Below are 16,773 nucleotides of genomic sequence, written 5' to 3' on the forward strand. Positions count from 1 at the left end.
AGAAGAAGAGTTTGCATGTGCATTTGTGAGAGACACGCTTACATTGTTTCTTCCTTTATGTCCACAATTTCCACGCGATCCAAGTACCACCCTGCACTGGCCTGTTTGTTATCATGCCGAATCCTAAGCTTTCTCAGCTGCCCTAGATCCATTGCCATGAGGGTGAACACATCTACCTGAGAGAGGTAGAAATGCCAGCATGTGCATGTTTACATTGGTAGTGCAATGCCATATTGGTATTGCCTCATTGCTTAATTAAAGGAAATGGTTTTCCATATGCAAGATTACAAAAATTGCATACATTTTGGTGTGATTGAGAATTACTTTACTTTATCAAATTACCAGTTCTAAAATTTGTTCATATTAGCTTGTGCATGTATTGTTTTGCATTCGAAAATCATTTGCTAATTAAGCAAGTTAACTGGTTTCTAAGATTAGAAGTTTGAAGTTTATTTGAGCAGGTAAAGTTAAACTTAATACAAATGTGAATTAAAAAACTACAGCGCATTGTAGATAATTTAGTAGATTATTTTTTAAATATCAACATAAGTGACATTTCTTGTCACCTGTCCACGCTCAAACTTATTGAAATGGTTGGATTTGCGCAGCTTTCTCTCGCCTGTGTCTCCCATCTCGCCATAGATGTTGATATAGACATTTGCATCTGTCCCGGCACCCCATATGTTTCCCGTGAATACATGGACCTCATATGCGTTTTCTGGAAAACATGTGCACACACAGGAAAAAATAATCATTACTAAAAAAGTGCACAATATAATGGCCAGAACTGTATTAAACCTATTGTTACAACACTCTCTCTTTTTTCCTTCTCTCTGTTGCTCTACCACTTCATACCCTCTAGTTCCTCATAATCCTCAGCCAGTAACTCAGTAACAATCTCTCCATCCTCTTCGTCCCGTGCAAGCCACCGGCTGCAGAGAAAGTTGTATGTCCTCACCACCTCTTTTAACTCATATGGATCTTCATCTTCCTCCTACATGTAAAAAAGTTTGATTTAGTTAATTTGTGTTCATAAGATGTGAAAATGTCTTGTCAGTAGCCTTGCTCACCTTTTTCTTCTTTTTCTTTTTTTTGTCTTTCTTCTCCTCCTCTTTTTTCTCAGGCTTTACCATTGCCATGATGAGCCGTTTAACTTCCACATTCTCCAGAAACCAGCCCGGCGCTAGACCTGCTCCATTGTGCTCAATTCGGATCTTATAGACTCGCCCCACATCCAGAGCCTCAATCTGACATGATATTATAGACATAATAGTACAGTAATGCCTTTAATACACCTTTAATGTGTGTGTGTGTGTGTATATATTCACATACATACAGTATACATATATTCAATTATAAATATTATATATTAAATTATAACATTTTTATTTTCTGCCTTTCATTTGCAATAAACACAAACAGGCTATTCACAGGCTCTCTCCTCAACATCTCTGTTTATACAGTGTACTGTATATAGTATAGCGTATAACTCTATTTAGGCATCTTGACCTTTACACAACACACATGCTCACTCACTTTAAAGATCTCGGTGGTCCCTCTTTCAAAGTTGTTTGAACGGCTCTTGAGCTGAATGACTTCAGTCTTGCCCTCTTCACCATAGATTTGCAGAAACACCTTGGCATCAGTGCCAGCTGCAAAAACTTCCCCCGTCACAACTGTCACCTCATAGTTAATTACTGCAATTACAAAATGCATGAGAGTAACATAATAGTTAAATATTCTCTGTGTGTGTGTATGTGTGTGTGTTCTCTTTTACATTTTTCAAGATCCAGTTTTTCACTTGGGTAGATCTCAACCTCCACTTTGCCATCAGCCTCGTCTTTACAGAGCCAGCGGTGACTGGGGAACATATACTGAAGACCATGCACTGGCACCCAGAATAGTACACTGTCCAAGAACCAACCTGCCTGCAGGCCCTCATTTGTGTGACCAATCAGAAGTCGATTTATCTGCAGGTCCCACAGGAAGCCAAGGTCAACACATACACAGACAGAAAAAAACTTCACAGAATATGTACACAATAAGACTGAGACACACATCTTGTTCTTAATCTACATCTATAGACACCAGTGGCAGGCTGTCAGGGCCAGTTCCAGCCAATTATATTAGGGTGGGCTGGTACAAATAATAGGTGGGCAAACAGTGGTAGTGGCCCCAAAACCTAATCTAGCTCTCCCCACAACTAATATTTACAAAATTAGAAAAAATCTAATTCAAACTAAAATTGAACAATGATAATAAAAACTTAAAACGTTTAATTGTATTTTAATTTTAAACTCCATAAATCTTGTTTTTATAATCGATCACATTAGTTGAAATTAATTAAAATTGAATCCTATATCATTTCACTTATCAAGCCTATTTAAAAAATTCGGTACAAAATCAAAACACTATATTAAATTTTCATTTATTTTTTTCACTTTTATAGCACTTAAAAAAAATATTATCTTTTATTTCCTCACTTTATTACTTCATAGCCAACATCAACCTGAAACTTTATTTATATTGTTTATCAGTTATATCCAATTTTTTTCTGTCTAGCTTATTGTTCTGTCTATCCATGTATCAACAGCATTAGTCTAATTTTTCTCTTCGCAAAGATCCGTACAAATTCATCCATGTTTAAAGAATTTGTTATGGATTTCTCATGAGCCAAGATTATTAAATATCACTGAATTTCTGGTTCAACAAGCATTCTTTAACTGCTGCACAACAATCACAAACTGGGATAAATAGACAAAATTGAATAAAGGTAGTATGGAGCTAAATCTATGAAAAACTGTTCTGTGCTGCTGCAGTGGGGCTTTGGGTAAGACTGTTAGAGAGTAAGCATTGTTTATTGGCTAAAAGCTGCCCACCCAATCAGAAGGTAGAAATCAAGCTTGTATGTTCTGTGCTCTTTGGCTAAAATAATCAAAATCAAACTTTGATTGTGTGGGCAAGACACACATTTGGGTGCTGCCTTCTATTAGAATCACTGGCTTAAGATTAAATATATATTTGTCTATGAGTATGTTTTTAATTATGCCCAATATTCTATTCTCTTTATTTAATAGCTTTTCTAGAAAGTGTTTCAGATTTCGACCATAACAACACGTGTTGCCAGGGTCAAAGGAATCTGCTGTGAGGCCTTCAGAATCAACAGTGAGGGCACCTGTAGCATAAAGTACAAATTGCTTGAAGCTATTGCTTTAACCAATAAGATTTTGAGTTGCAGTCCTGGGGCCATCTAGCAGGCATACAGTAATATCAGCATTTTCACGTCCTTTGATTGGATGGTCAGAGAGTGCACCAGTTAGGGCTTGCAAACCACATCTGTAGCAAACTGTACAAGCCTAATGTTTTGTTAAATGTTGAATGTTTTTTGATTCAACAAAACCTGACAGAGAAAAATTTATTGATTTGGTCACAAATATACTTACAAGGCCATTTTTAAGACTGACTTTTTAGGAAAAGTTCTCACTGTTCTTAAACACATCGTAAGGAATGGTCAACCAAAACAGTTCAAAAGTTGTTCATGGATAATTTTAACATTTGCGTTTTCTTTCTCTTCGTATTTGCACAAAAACACACAATTTGCTTTAATAAAAAATTCCCAGGAAAACCATAATGCATGAAAAAAATCCATAAAAATTTACTTGCATTTTTTTTCCAAGTTAATATTGATGCGGGAAGCGCAGTTGTGGCTGCAGTGAAAGGAGACTTGTTTAATTGTGTTAATTTGTTTTCTTACTTTAGTCATGGCATTCATTTTTGCTGCATGAGATAACTGTCTGTAATTAGGTGCTCTGTTATACTGCATTTTCAGTATAGTATTGATTGTTTCTATAGCCATGGTTTCATAATAAAGGTATTACTTATAATACTTGTAGTATATTTTGTTTGGCTTGTAAATGAGGTGGGATAGAGAATAAATCCACACAAGTTCAAATAAAATTGTCTGTCTAATGATTGAGCAAAGAAATGTGGTGTCAGCTGCCAAATATTCTCTCCACTGTTTGCATTAGTGTAGGTATACCAACCCACACACATATACTACATTTAAATAGTAAATGGTAAAAAAGATCAGTATTATATACTATGTTTATTACAAACTCTTTTATAATTATTAATAAACGTTATGATATAAGGTGTATAGACAGAGCCTACAGAAATGTGTATGTGATATTCACCGTGCCAAGATCAGCGGTCTCCACAGTGAAGATGTCAGTCTGGCCAGTTTCGAAGTAATTATTGTGGCAGGTATCTGATGTGACAAGCAGGATCTTATTGGTGTCGCCTTTCTCCCCGTAGAGTTTAACAAACACTTTCGAGTCTGAGCTTGCACCACTAATGCTGCCTGTCTTAATGGCAATGTGGTAACTCACATCTTTAAAACACAAGCACATGCACACAGACCCACACACTTTAATTGCTGATCATGTCATTAAGCATGATTGTAATAATTCAGTGTGTGTGTGTGTGTAAACTCACTAAACAAGCGTTGACCATCCGCACTTGGCACCAGCTCCCTTACTATCTGTCCGTCATCTTCACTACGATCCAACCATCTACGGTGAGAGAGTTAGTAAGGGAGGCAGAAATTAAGGCATGTAAATTGAGAATAAAGGTTATAAGAGGTTTAAATAATCTTAGGTGAATGAAGAGACGTTCTCAAGGGACAAAGCTAAAGACATAAAACTAGGATATATTTTAGAGTATTCATTGTGCAGCTTGTATAACAGTACAGTTTTTCTGAATTTTCTGAAAAAATATGTCCTCTGGCAACAAAAGTGAGTACACCCTAAGCGAACATGTTATAGATTCTGTCCAAAGTGTCAATATTTGTGTTAGCACCATTGTTATCTAGCACTGCCTTAATCCTCCTGAGCATGGAATTCACCAGTGCTGCACAGGTTAATGCTGGGATCCTCTTCCACTCTTTCATAATGACATCACAAAGCTGCTGAATGGTTGACACTTGGCTCTTCTCCACCTTCCGTTTCTGGATGCCCCACAGTTGCTCAAAAGGGGGAGACATTCTTGGCCACACCTTCACCTTCAGCAAGGCAGTTGTCAGGTTTTTTATGGACATTTTCGTGTTAGAAAACTGCCATTCGGCCCAGTTTCTAAAGGTAGGGCATAATGTTCTGCTTCAGAATGGCACAGTAAATGTTGGAATCTATGTTTCTCTCGGTGAACTGCAGCTTCCCAGTACCAGCAGCACTCATGCAGTCCCAGACCATGATGCTACCACCACCATGCTTGACTGTAGGCAAGACTCAATTTTTCTTGTGAGCCAGCTTCAGAAAAGCCTTCATTCTGGGATGACAACCATGCAAACTGACTTGTTGCAGTGTGTGGCGTGGGTCTAAGCACTGACAAGTGGGCCTTCCATTTCTGCAACCTCTAAAGCAATGCTGGCTGCTGGCAGTTATTTCAAACCAGCTTTTGCACCTTAAGCACAGCACTAGGATTCAACTTCATGATCGACCCTTGTGAGGCCTGTTCCAAGTGAAACCCGTCTTGGAAAACCTCTGGATAAACCTGGCCACTGTACTGTAACTCAGTTTCAGGGTGTTAGCAAGTTTCTTATACAGCAGCCTAGGCCATCTTTGTGTAGCGCATCAATTCTAATTCTTTAATCCTCTGAGAATTCTTTGCCATGAGGTGCCATGTTGAACATTCAGTGGTCAGTATGATAGCATTGTACTCAAATTACCAAATTTTAACTGCTCTAATTCAAGATACACAAATCTGTATGATCTGTCAAGCAGACATAAACATGAAATTGATGGATAGGATGTGCATGTGGCTTTGCATGGTTACATGATGTACAGCTGTATCACTTAGATAACATTCACTTTTGTTGCCAGCTATTTGGACAATAATGGCTGTATTTTGTTATTTTCAGAGGACAGTAAATCTGCCACACAAGCTGCACATTGCCTACTCTAAAATACAGTTGCATCTAAATAAATTAGAATGTCATGAAAAAGTTCATTTATTTCAGTAATTCAACTCAATTTGCAAAAATCTTGTATCAAATAAATTCAATGCACACAGACTGAAGTAGCTTAAGTCTTTGTTTTTTTTAATTGTGATGATTTAACAAAACCCCACCAATTCACTTAATTAGCTAAAATAAATTAGAATATGGTGACATGCTAAAAAGCTAATCAACTCAAAACCCCAGCAAAGGTTTCCTGAGCCTTCAAAATGGTCTCTCATTTTGGTTCACTGAGAGATCTGACAGTTGTCCAGAAGACAATCATTGACACCTTTCACAATGAGGGTAAGCCACAATCATTTATTGCCAAAGAAGCTGGCTGTTCACAGAGTGCAGTAACCAAGCATGTTAACAGAAAGTTAAGTGAAAGTGTGGAAATAAAAGATGCACAACCAACCAAGAGAACCTGCTGGTGTTGGTCCACTGTGTTTTTGAAAACCAACGTCACTGCACCAATTTACCAGGAAATTTTAGAGCACTTCATCCTTCCTTCTGCTGCAAAGCTTTTTAAAGATGCTGATTTCATTTTCCAGCAGAATTTGGCACCTGCCCCCACACTGCCAAAAGCACCAAAAGTTTGTTAAATGACCATGGCCAGCAAATTCACCAGACCTGAACCCCATAGATAATCTATGGGGTATTATCAAGAGGAAAATGAGAAACAAGTGACAAAAAAATGCAGATGAGCTGAATACCACTGTCAAAGAAACCTGGGCTACCATACCACCTCAGCAGTGCCACAGATTGATCACCTCCGAATTAATGGGGTAATTAAAGCAAAAGGAGCCCCTATCAAATATTGAGTACGTACATACTTTCCAGAAGGCCAAGAATTCAATAAAAAAATAAAAAAATGTATTGGTCTTATGAAATATTCAAAATTTTTTTAGATGAAATTGGTGAATTGGTGGGCTTTTGTTAAATGTGAGCCAAAATCATTACTTTAAAAATTACTTTAAAAACATAATAATAGATAATAATAATAAAAAGAACCAAAAACTTAAACTACTTCAGTCTGTGTGCACTAAATTTATTTAATACACAAGTTTCGCAATTTGAGTTGAATTATTGAAATAAATTAACTTTTTCTAATTAAATGAGATACAACTGTATCCAATATACAAAAATGGTTGCTGAAATGTGAGGGGTGTACTCACTTTTGTAAGATACTATATGCACACATGTAGGGCTGAAACGATTCCTTGAGTACCTCGAGTAATTTGAATACAAAAAATCATCAAATCAAATAACTTGCTTCGTTTAGTCAATTAAACTACACTCGAAGCATTGTGCTTCCCCACAGACCAATATTACTCTGGACAGGAAGACAAATGTGGAATGAAAAAATGGAGAAACAGAAAGAAAACAGTCAAAGCCAAGGAGAAGATATGAAAGCCCATTTCGGCCACATAAAAAAAAAATTGGTTTGCCTAATTTGTACTTTTTTTACTTGCAGTTCCGACTTTATTTCTGCCAATTCAGAGTTTTTTCCTCCCAATTCTTAAAAGAGTTTTAGCTTGCATATTTAGTATTGCTCTTTAATCTGATTACTCGATTAATCATTAGAATACTAGAATTACTAAAATAATCGATAGCTACAGCCCTACACACCTGTGTGTGTGTGTGTGTGTGTGTGTGTATATATATATATATATATATATATATATATATATATATATATATATATATATATATATATATATATATATATATATATATATAAAGGCATGCATAATGTTTATTAGTTGTGATTACACCAACTACTGAATGTCCTCATAAGAATGGTGTGTGTGTGTGTGTGTGTGTGTGTGTGTGTGTGTGCGAGTGAGAGTGAGAGAGAGAGAGAGAGAGAGAGAGAGAGAGAGAGAGAGAGAGAGAGAGAGAGAGAGAGAGAGAGAGAGAGGGAGAGAGAATTACAGACAGAGCAAGAGTGAGAGACAGAGAGAGTGTGAGTGTTTGTAATTCAACACTATCCTCTGGTCTAGCTAGTGTTTCCAGCTCATCGTGTTTCTGTCGTTTAGTCTCCATTAGTAACCAGGCACTGTTTCCTCATTTACATAATGACTTAAACACCACTCTCACACCTAGGCACAAACTCTCACTCTCTCATACTCACACATTTTGCTATCCACCAATTTATACACACAAACCTTACAATTACTCGTAGATTGGTACTGTAAGTGTTTTGATCATGATGCCTAAAAAGTGGACATGGTTACATGTCCATGCTAGTAAAGCTAAGAATTTTATTATCACTCAATGTATAGTTCTTTATGATAAATGTGTTTTAACTAATTAAATGACAAGACAAATGAGTAGAAAAACACCCTAAAGTGTAATGATGGTGTTTCACCTCCAAATGCCTCCAAAAAAGCTTTGATGCACTGTGGCAATAATTCTATATGTCTCTCGAACTTTTCTGGGGATATAAATACCATTCTGTAAAAAAATAGTACCTTAATATGAGTGGTTGAAGAGAGCATGGTATAACATGACAGTCCAAAATATTAACTTTAAGCTTGCATGTATTTCGTTTCCATTTGTTTTGATATCCAGTGACTGTAAAATGAAGATGGAAGCACACTCCCATCAGAATTGAAATATTTACTTAAAAGATAAAGTTGATCAGTTAGAAGTACTTTACATTGATTTGCAGTAAGTATTCCCTCTAAAGAGAATGGTGGGCCCAAACCATGCTAGCAAAATACCCCCACAACATGAGAGACATTTTTTCCTTTAATTTATCACTGTATTCATCACAAAATTGTTAAGGTGTCAATTGAGAGTTGAAACTGACAGACTCTGGCTCCAGTGGTGTCTATTTATGAAGAGTTTCTTAAGAAGCAGAAATACTGAGTGATAATTTTTTACTACTTCATTGTGCAAATTCACACATAACTTACAGACACACAGACACACAATAACTCACAGACACACTTTCCTAGTCAACAATTGTCAAACATTTTCATTCATTTCTATAACATACAATCTCATTCCCAACATATAACCAACATATGAAATTGTTTATATTGTATATCAATGTGTAGGATTCTTATAGCTTTTTTATTCGATGTGTTAGTTGACCTGTTACATGGAAACTCCACATTAGTGGACTCTGGTTGACCCTCCTCTCTGATCAGCACTTTATCCAGGAACCAACCACAACCTCCACCCCGGCCATCATGGCCAATCCGCACCCTCCTGAGGGTCCCGAGCGATACAGCCTCTATCACAAACTCATCTAGCTAAGGGAAACAGACAGAAAGAGAGAGAAAAGCGAGCTTATACATTTTTTTAACAATTTAATTTGTTATGCTTTGGTATTTTGTTTGTAGTTTCTATGCTCATGTGAGGTTTTTCTATCAACGGAAGAAAGAGACATAAATATTAATTGGAAATGTGTGGTCACAAAATGAAATTCTGTCCAATTCTATTGGATTCCATCTCCGTCATAGGCTGGCAGGAACAGTGCTACAAAAGCCTGTTCTGATAACAATTTACAAATTGGAAAATCTAGGACTCTAGGACTACAATAAAAAAGTTGTGTGCTGAGGACAAATGAGAACTTCTGGTATTCCAATAAAAATGGTGTTAAAGACAAATGAGAGCAGTTTCAAACATTTTATCCAACAGAGAATCCAAACAAAAAGCAAATAACTTTTTAAAAGATTTCACTGGTTGTGAGTTTGTCATCGCTTTCATAATGAATATAAATTTAACTTACGTTGCCCTTTTCAAATTTGTTGACATTGGTTTTGCTCATAAACATGAACCTCTCTCCAGTATCCCCCAGGTCTCCATACAAACTCATATACACACTTGCATCTGTTCCACTGCCAGTTATGTTCCCTGTGCAGATAGTGACTCGATATTTTACCACTGCAAGGCAGAATAATTGCACAAGAACACAAAATGATAGTCAAAAAAGAAACAAATATATGTAAATAGCATATTTCCCTTAAGGTTAAGTTTGGGGATCTCTATGGGCTAATTAAGTTATGTCACGCCAAACTCATCCAACACGTTTTTGCTTTGAGTTCTGGGTCACATTCATGCTGAATTAGAAACAGGCCTTCCCAAAACTGTTCCTGCAAAGCATAGCATTGTCCAAAAACTCTTAGTATGCTAATCAAAATTTCCCATCAATGGAATTGAGCCCAACTCTTGAAAAAACAGCCCCATACCATTAGCCCTGCTCCATCAAACTTTACAGTTGGCACAATGCAGTCAGGAAGTTAGTGCAGTGCCAGAGGAAATTTGAAAGTTTTCAGTCATGGAATTAGCAGAATCTTAGTGACCTTTTTGTACCATGCACCTCAGCACTCAGTGACCCCATTTTGTGACTTTGTATGGTCTTCTGCTTTGTTGCTTTTCTAGACACATTTACTTTCCAATAATATCACTTACAGTTGACTGTGTAACATCTAGCAGAGATAAAATTTCACAAAATAAGATATTGCAAAGGTGGAATCTTATCACAGTACCGCGCTTAAATTGACTGTGTTCTTTCAGAATGGCCTATTTTATGTACAGTATTGTTATTCACAGATGTGGACAATAAAATAGAGACACAATATGTAAAATATTACTACATTAAAAGTAAAAGTGCCCCTTTATATTTTTAATTGTGTTAAAGTGCAAAATTATATTCATTTAAATGTACTTACTTACTTATAATACGTCCTTTTATCTTTTTGTCACAACACTCTTGCTAAATCATCTCAGTTTATATTAAAAGACTCTAATGTTACTCTTAGCATACCAATCTATTAATAGAATGATATTAATGAGTCAAAAACTGATTAATATCTATTAAAATGATCATGAGACTAAAACCTTCTTTTCAACTATTCAAAAATGTTTTGCTTGCTGTTGAACTGACACTGAAATGTATGTTCCTGCTAAATAGATACAACCAAGTGGCAATTAAAACCCTAGAGCTTAGGGCTCAACCCTGATTGGCTGCGTGTTTAGCAAGTTTTTAATAATTCATAAATAAAAAGGAATGATTGATTTTGCAAAATGTAGTTAAGTCAAAAGTATGATATTTGATGTGTAGTGAAGTCAAAGTACTTACTTCAGTACTTCAGTAAAGTACAGCTACATGAAAAAGCTACTTTACGAATTACATTTACTTTGTTTCTGTCCACTACTGGTTATTTATTTCCTATTTCTTTTACTGCTTTCAAAAATCTATTTAATGACATACAGTATAATTCAATAGATGTACACTAAATGAAAAGCAATAATTACATTATTCCCCCGTAAAAATGTATATATAATGCAATGCTCTAGACAACAAACTATGTCATATTACAGTACTCTATTTTGTTTGGTAATACTTTACTGATGATACTGATGTAGTCCTGTAAAAATGCAGTAAGTGGGTGGCAACACTTTTGCCAGTATTTTACTGTAAATTTACTACAAAACGTTTTACGCTGAATAGTTGGTTGTATTTTGTAGTTCTCTTACATGGCAGTGGCTCTGGAACATGGATTCCTGTAGCTGGAAGTTCTCTGATGATCTCCTGGTCATCCTCATTGATGTCCAGCCAGCGATTACAAGTGAAGTTATATTTCTCTCTGGTCATGGTCTTCATTAAGGTAACCTGCATTCACAAACACACACTGAGGCTAGCACTGATATAATAGATTACTTCACACTTCAAACTGATGAGAGGGATAAAAAGTCAAACTCACTCTGCCTAGATGCCAGCCAGAGAATGGGTGTCTTTTCTCGTGCCAAATTCTTAACTTCCTTATCTTCCCAATGTCAGGCATCAAAATCTAACTCAGCCCACCAGGTTGATAGATATTGTTAAAAAAACAAACAAATATATGAATGCACACCTGAAATCAAGATGCAATATAATAATAGAAGTAGACCAAGTCATTCTCAGTACCAAAAATTTGTCACACTGGCCCTGCTCGAAGCTGTCTGATTTGCTCTCCAGCTTCATCTCGTCACTCTTGCCCTTTTCTCCATAAATTTGTATAAATATTTGTGCATCTGTGCCTGCTCCTTTCATCTCAGACGTAAAGATCCACAGTGACCATGGGTACTCTATGTATCAGAGAAAAAAGGGTGTTTCTTTCCATGTATTTTAATGTTATTCCATTTATCATATTGGTCAGTGTCTACAATGATATGCCACATTTCTTGAAATTTTTCTCTTGAGCCACTAGTAGTGGATTTGGTGTCACCTTCTTGTCTATTTATACACAAAAGACTTGAATCGAAATAAAAACTAAGCAATATTTTTTTTTTTACATTGAATCCAATTGTTTAATGCGTCTGATGAAAAGAAAAAAAATAACAAAAAAAAACAATGTAATAAATCATATTGAAAATTGTGACCTAACATTAAGGCCCCTTATTAATAAACAAAAATGTAGCCCTCTGCTGCCCTCTAATATGTATAACTGATGGACCAAATGTAAATTCCTTTTCCTACCAACATTAGCATTACAATAGAGAATGATGGTACAGTACTTGGACAAGCAAAGTTCACTGACATTAAAGAGAGGGTGGATGATAAGAGAGAAAAACATGCGGCAGAAAGACAAATATCTCACTCTTCAGTTTACGTTTGCGCAGTGACACCATTTCATACAGCTCTCTTTCTACCAAACCATCTCCATCATCTTCATCTAACCAGCGACGACATGGGAACACCTGCTCAATCCCTGTAAAAGGGCAATACACTGTCACCTGAGAAAACAGGAAAGACAGACAAAGAACAATAGAAATAGAATGGCTACACATAATTTTAAGTTCATATCCTTAATATTTTGTCCCTTTGACCCAAGCAATCTTAAATGATTTCACAGGCAGACAGTTGGAAATTGTAAATATATTTATTCCAATGTGCAATTTAGATAATATGATAAAAAAATATAAGTACAAAAATAAGTAAAGTAAGTACAAAAGACTACACGTATTTCTTTAATGTATGCTCACAAAGAGCCTCAAAAACATTTGTACCAAGACATACCTTTTCGCAGTACCAGCCACAGCTGATCCCTGCATTGTCATGGCCGATTGTGACTCTGCTGAGTGGACTGATCAAATCCATAATCTCCACATTAAAGATGTCAATCTGAGCACGCTCAAATGTTCCACCTTCCAAAAACATCTTCCCGCTGTTTTTGATACCCTTCTGGCCATACATAACTAGATGAATCTTTGAGTTGGTGCCAGCACCCCGAATATCTCCGGTCATTACCTGGACATTATACACCATTGCTACATAAAAAAAACACAAATACACATTTACCGACAATACACAAAGTATTTTAATTATATATAAAATTAACAATGTTCTTCTCTCTCTCTCTCTCTCTCCCTCTCTCTCTCCCTCTCTCTCTCTCTCTCTCTCTCTCTCTCTCTTTCTTTCTTCCTTTTTTTCATTCACATACATACCCATTGGTTGGGTAGCTCCTACTGCCACATCTCTCTGTATTTTTCCATCACCTTCAGCTATATCAAACCAAGCATCAACAGGAAACTGATATACCTCTTTATTACCTAAATCATCAATGAGCACCTGTAACACACACACACACACACACACACACACACACACACACACACACACACACACACACACACACACACACACACACAAATAAACTTGTAATTGTCAATAGTGCTGATTTTCAGTACAACAGCATGATAATGTATGATGTTGCTTTTATATGATGATTCTACAAATAATAAATAAATAGTAACTGACACAACCTGGACAAATATTTGTGTAGATTTGCTCCATCTCAAAGGAGCCATAATATAATAGAGAGGTGTGTGTTGCCATGAAAATGAACAGACAAATGTCTTGTGTACTAATGGTTTCTATTGCTAGAACTGAAACATTTATGTAGTAAACTATACAGTACCAGCACCAGACACATTATTCTAGATTTTTGGAATAAGACCCATAAACAATAAAAATATGTTTTCAATGCAGAATTGAAGGATAAAATTACAGAAAGTAGTAATACTTTATTATTTTATTATTAGCAAAAGATAAATAAAACAAGGCACACACTATACAGTAAATGATTCTATTTTTTTTTTCGAATATATAGAGTTTAAATGGAAAGGACAAGAGACTTCATTACTGTAATGTATGCTTGTCAAAGGACTTTTCCATGAGCCATGTAGTCAAATTGTTATTTAAACAAGTCTTTTAATTAGCAGTGTCGTAAAATTTTAATAAACTAATTCAGTTATCTAGAATGCAGTACATTTTGATAGCGATGTAAAAGTTGATTGCATGTCTTTTTGTGTGTGTGTGTGTGTGTGTGTGTGTGTGTGTGTGTGTGTGTGTGTGTGTGTGTGTGTGTGTTGATAGCTTCTGTCCATGACCATATCATGTTATAGCCTCTTGTGTAAACTCTTAAGAAAGGGGCTCGACTAATCTAATCAAAACTGCATTAATTAAAAATCACACAGTATGAATTACAGACAGAAAAAGGGTCTGGACAAATAAATAAATAAAATCTAAGTCTGTAAAATAATAAAGGTGCTTTATATTTTTCACACGTACTTCACAGCACAGTGAAAGTGACAGTGCAGGGTCAGCCACCCCTAAAGCACAGAGGGCTAAGGGCCTTTCTCAAGGGCCCCAAGAGTGGCACCTTGGCAATACCAGGGCTTGAACCCATGACCTTTGACCCATGACTATTGATAATTGTATGAATATGTATGTGTGTGTGTGTGTGTGTGTGTGTGTGTGTGCGTGCGTGTGTGTGTGTGTGTGTGTGTGTGTGTGTGTGTGTGTGTGTGTGTGTGTGTGTGTGTGTGTGCACCTTTGTGTACCTTATCACAGCCCCAGCCTGCTGAGGAGCCCTTGTTGTTGTGTCCAATTGTAATTTTTGTCAGTCTGCCCAGATTTGGATTTTCAATGGTAAATTTATCCTCATTTCCCCTCTCAAAAGTATCCTTCCCTTCACTTACAAGCTTCCGTTCCCCTACACAAATAAACACGTGACTAGACGTCATAAAAATATTCTGTAACTGCAACTCTTGCAGCAGAAACATGTATGTAGCTACCCATAACCCAAAGCAGAACAAATATTCAAATAATAGCACATCAGATGTGATTATTCACACATGCACATAAATACCAGTATCTCCATGCTCTCCAAAAATGGTCAGATATACATCTGCATCTGTTCCACTACCTTTGACATCCAATGTAAACACGCTGACAATGTACTTGTTCTCTAAAAATTAGGAACATAAATTTACACACACACACACACACACACACACACACACACACACACACACACACACACACACACACACACACACATACACACAAAATGTTTGGATTAAATTAATTAATCTATATTTATAAAATGTATATATATATATATATATATATATATAAAATCTTAAAAATTAAATGATTTTTGCTTTAGAAAGTTTTAATACTTTTAATATTTTCACAAACGGCTACTTATATTAAGGGGTGGTAGAGAGGAAGAAGGAAAAGAGGAAGGCTAAGGAGGAGGTCCATGGATGTGGTGAGGGAAGACATGCAGGTAGTTGGTGCGAAAGAGGAAGATGTAGAAGACAGGGTGGTATGGAGACGGATGATCCGCTGTGGCGACCCCTAATGGGAGCAGCCGAAAGAAGAAGAAGAAGAAGAAGAAGAAGAAGAAGAAGAAGAAGAAGAAGAAGAAGAAGAAGAAGAAAAAGAAGAAGAAGAAAAAGAAGAAGAAGAAAAAGAAGAGGAGGACAAAGTACTTCTATAAGTTTATGCTGTAAATGGATCTATGTACAGTATATGCATAATATCCAAGCATATATAACTGGCGTATCATAGACTTTTATTTGCCAACATTCTAAAATCTACATCTGAAGGTCTGGAACTCTTCTTACACTGTCACTGGTACACTGGTTGTTCTTACTTGGGCCACTTTTGCATTGGACTAACCAGTTTCATAGCATGAACATCCCCAAAACCTAATGTTTTTGAGACGCTCTGACCCAGTCATCTAGCCATCACAATTTAGTCAAATGCTGTTCGGATCCTTACACTTTGACCGTTTTTCCTGCTTCTAACACATCCACTTTGAGATTGAACCCATTGAAAATATTGTTAATATGCTGCCTAATATGTGTCTATAACAAGATAAATAAAGTAATTATTTTTACAAATTTGCCAGTAGTTTTATTATTACAGCTAATTGTTGTATGCTGTAGCATTAGGATTTCCTTTTAAGTTCAAGTTTATTTCTATAGCACTTTTTACAATCAACATTGTCTTAAAGCAGCTTTACAGAACTTAAGAATTAAAGTGAATTATGTCTATTTATCCCTGATGAGCAAGTCTGGGGTGACTGTGGCAAGAAAAACCTGCTAGTTGAATGAGGATGAAAACCTTGAGAAAAACTATACTCAAAAGGGGAACCCATCGTCATTTGGTTGATATTATGGGTGTGATTATAAATCTTAAAACAATACAAAACACTGGAGAGTGAGAACTACCATGATAAATTTGTCTTACGTTTCGGAATGTTCATAGGGTTTAGGCTGCCCAGGAGGTATCTTACTGTAAGGCCATCCCCCACCTCCCGGGCAAGCCAACGGTTGCAGGCAAAGAAAAGGCGAAGGTGTGGCCTGTTCATGTCCAGCAATGTGACTCGATCCAGATACCATCTGGCATTCATTCCTGTGTTGTCATGTTCAATCCTGAAAAATAGGAAATGCTTTTATAGTACAAAATGTGCTATACCATATGTGTACTG

The 16,773-nt window shown here is 36.4% G+C and overlaps 1 protein-coding gene across 1 annotated transcript in view; it reads right to left on the reverse strand.

Annotated features, from left to right (window-relative positions):
* Window positions 1–16,773, reverse strand: part of loxhd1a (lipoxygenase homology PLAT domains 1a) — a 39,672-nt gene that overhangs the window by 16,420 nt on the left and 6,479 nt on the right. The window contains exons 4-22 of the mRNA XM_083563876.1: window positions 16,533–16,717; window positions 15,142–15,240; window positions 14,834–14,985; window positions 13,436–13,559; window positions 13,008–13,258; window positions 12,589–12,724; window positions 11,916–12,076; window positions 11,713–11,799; window positions 11,486–11,621; window positions 9,735–9,889; window positions 9,095–9,255; window positions 4,495–4,571; window positions 4,194–4,390; window positions 1,778–1,970; window positions 1,537–1,697; window positions 1,071–1,247; window positions 856–994; window positions 567–718; window positions 43–176 (exon numbers count right to left, since the gene is read on the reverse strand). Of these exons, the coding sequence (XP_083420002.1) occupies window positions 43–176; window positions 567–718; window positions 856–994; window positions 1,071–1,247; window positions 1,537–1,697; window positions 1,778–1,970; window positions 4,194–4,390; window positions 4,495–4,571; window positions 9,095–9,255; window positions 9,735–9,889; window positions 11,486–11,621; window positions 11,713–11,799; window positions 11,916–12,076; window positions 12,589–12,724; window positions 13,008–13,258; window positions 13,436–13,559; window positions 14,834–14,985; window positions 15,142–15,240; window positions 16,533–16,717 (2,877 nt within the window). The remainder of the gene's footprint in view (window positions 1–42; window positions 177–566; window positions 719–855; window positions 995–1,070; window positions 1,248–1,536; window positions 1,698–1,777; window positions 1,971–4,193; window positions 4,391–4,494; window positions 4,572–9,094; window positions 9,256–9,734; window positions 9,890–11,485; window positions 11,622–11,712; window positions 11,800–11,915; window positions 12,077–12,588; window positions 12,725–13,007; window positions 13,259–13,435; window positions 13,560–14,833; window positions 14,986–15,141; window positions 15,241–16,532; window positions 16,718–16,773) is intronic.

Source organism: Silurus aristotelis (assembly GCF_946808225.1).
Source record: "Silurus aristotelis genome assembly, chromosome: 16".
NCBI classification, from domain to species: Eukaryota; Metazoa; Chordata; class Actinopteri; order Siluriformes; family Siluridae; genus Silurus; species Silurus aristotelis.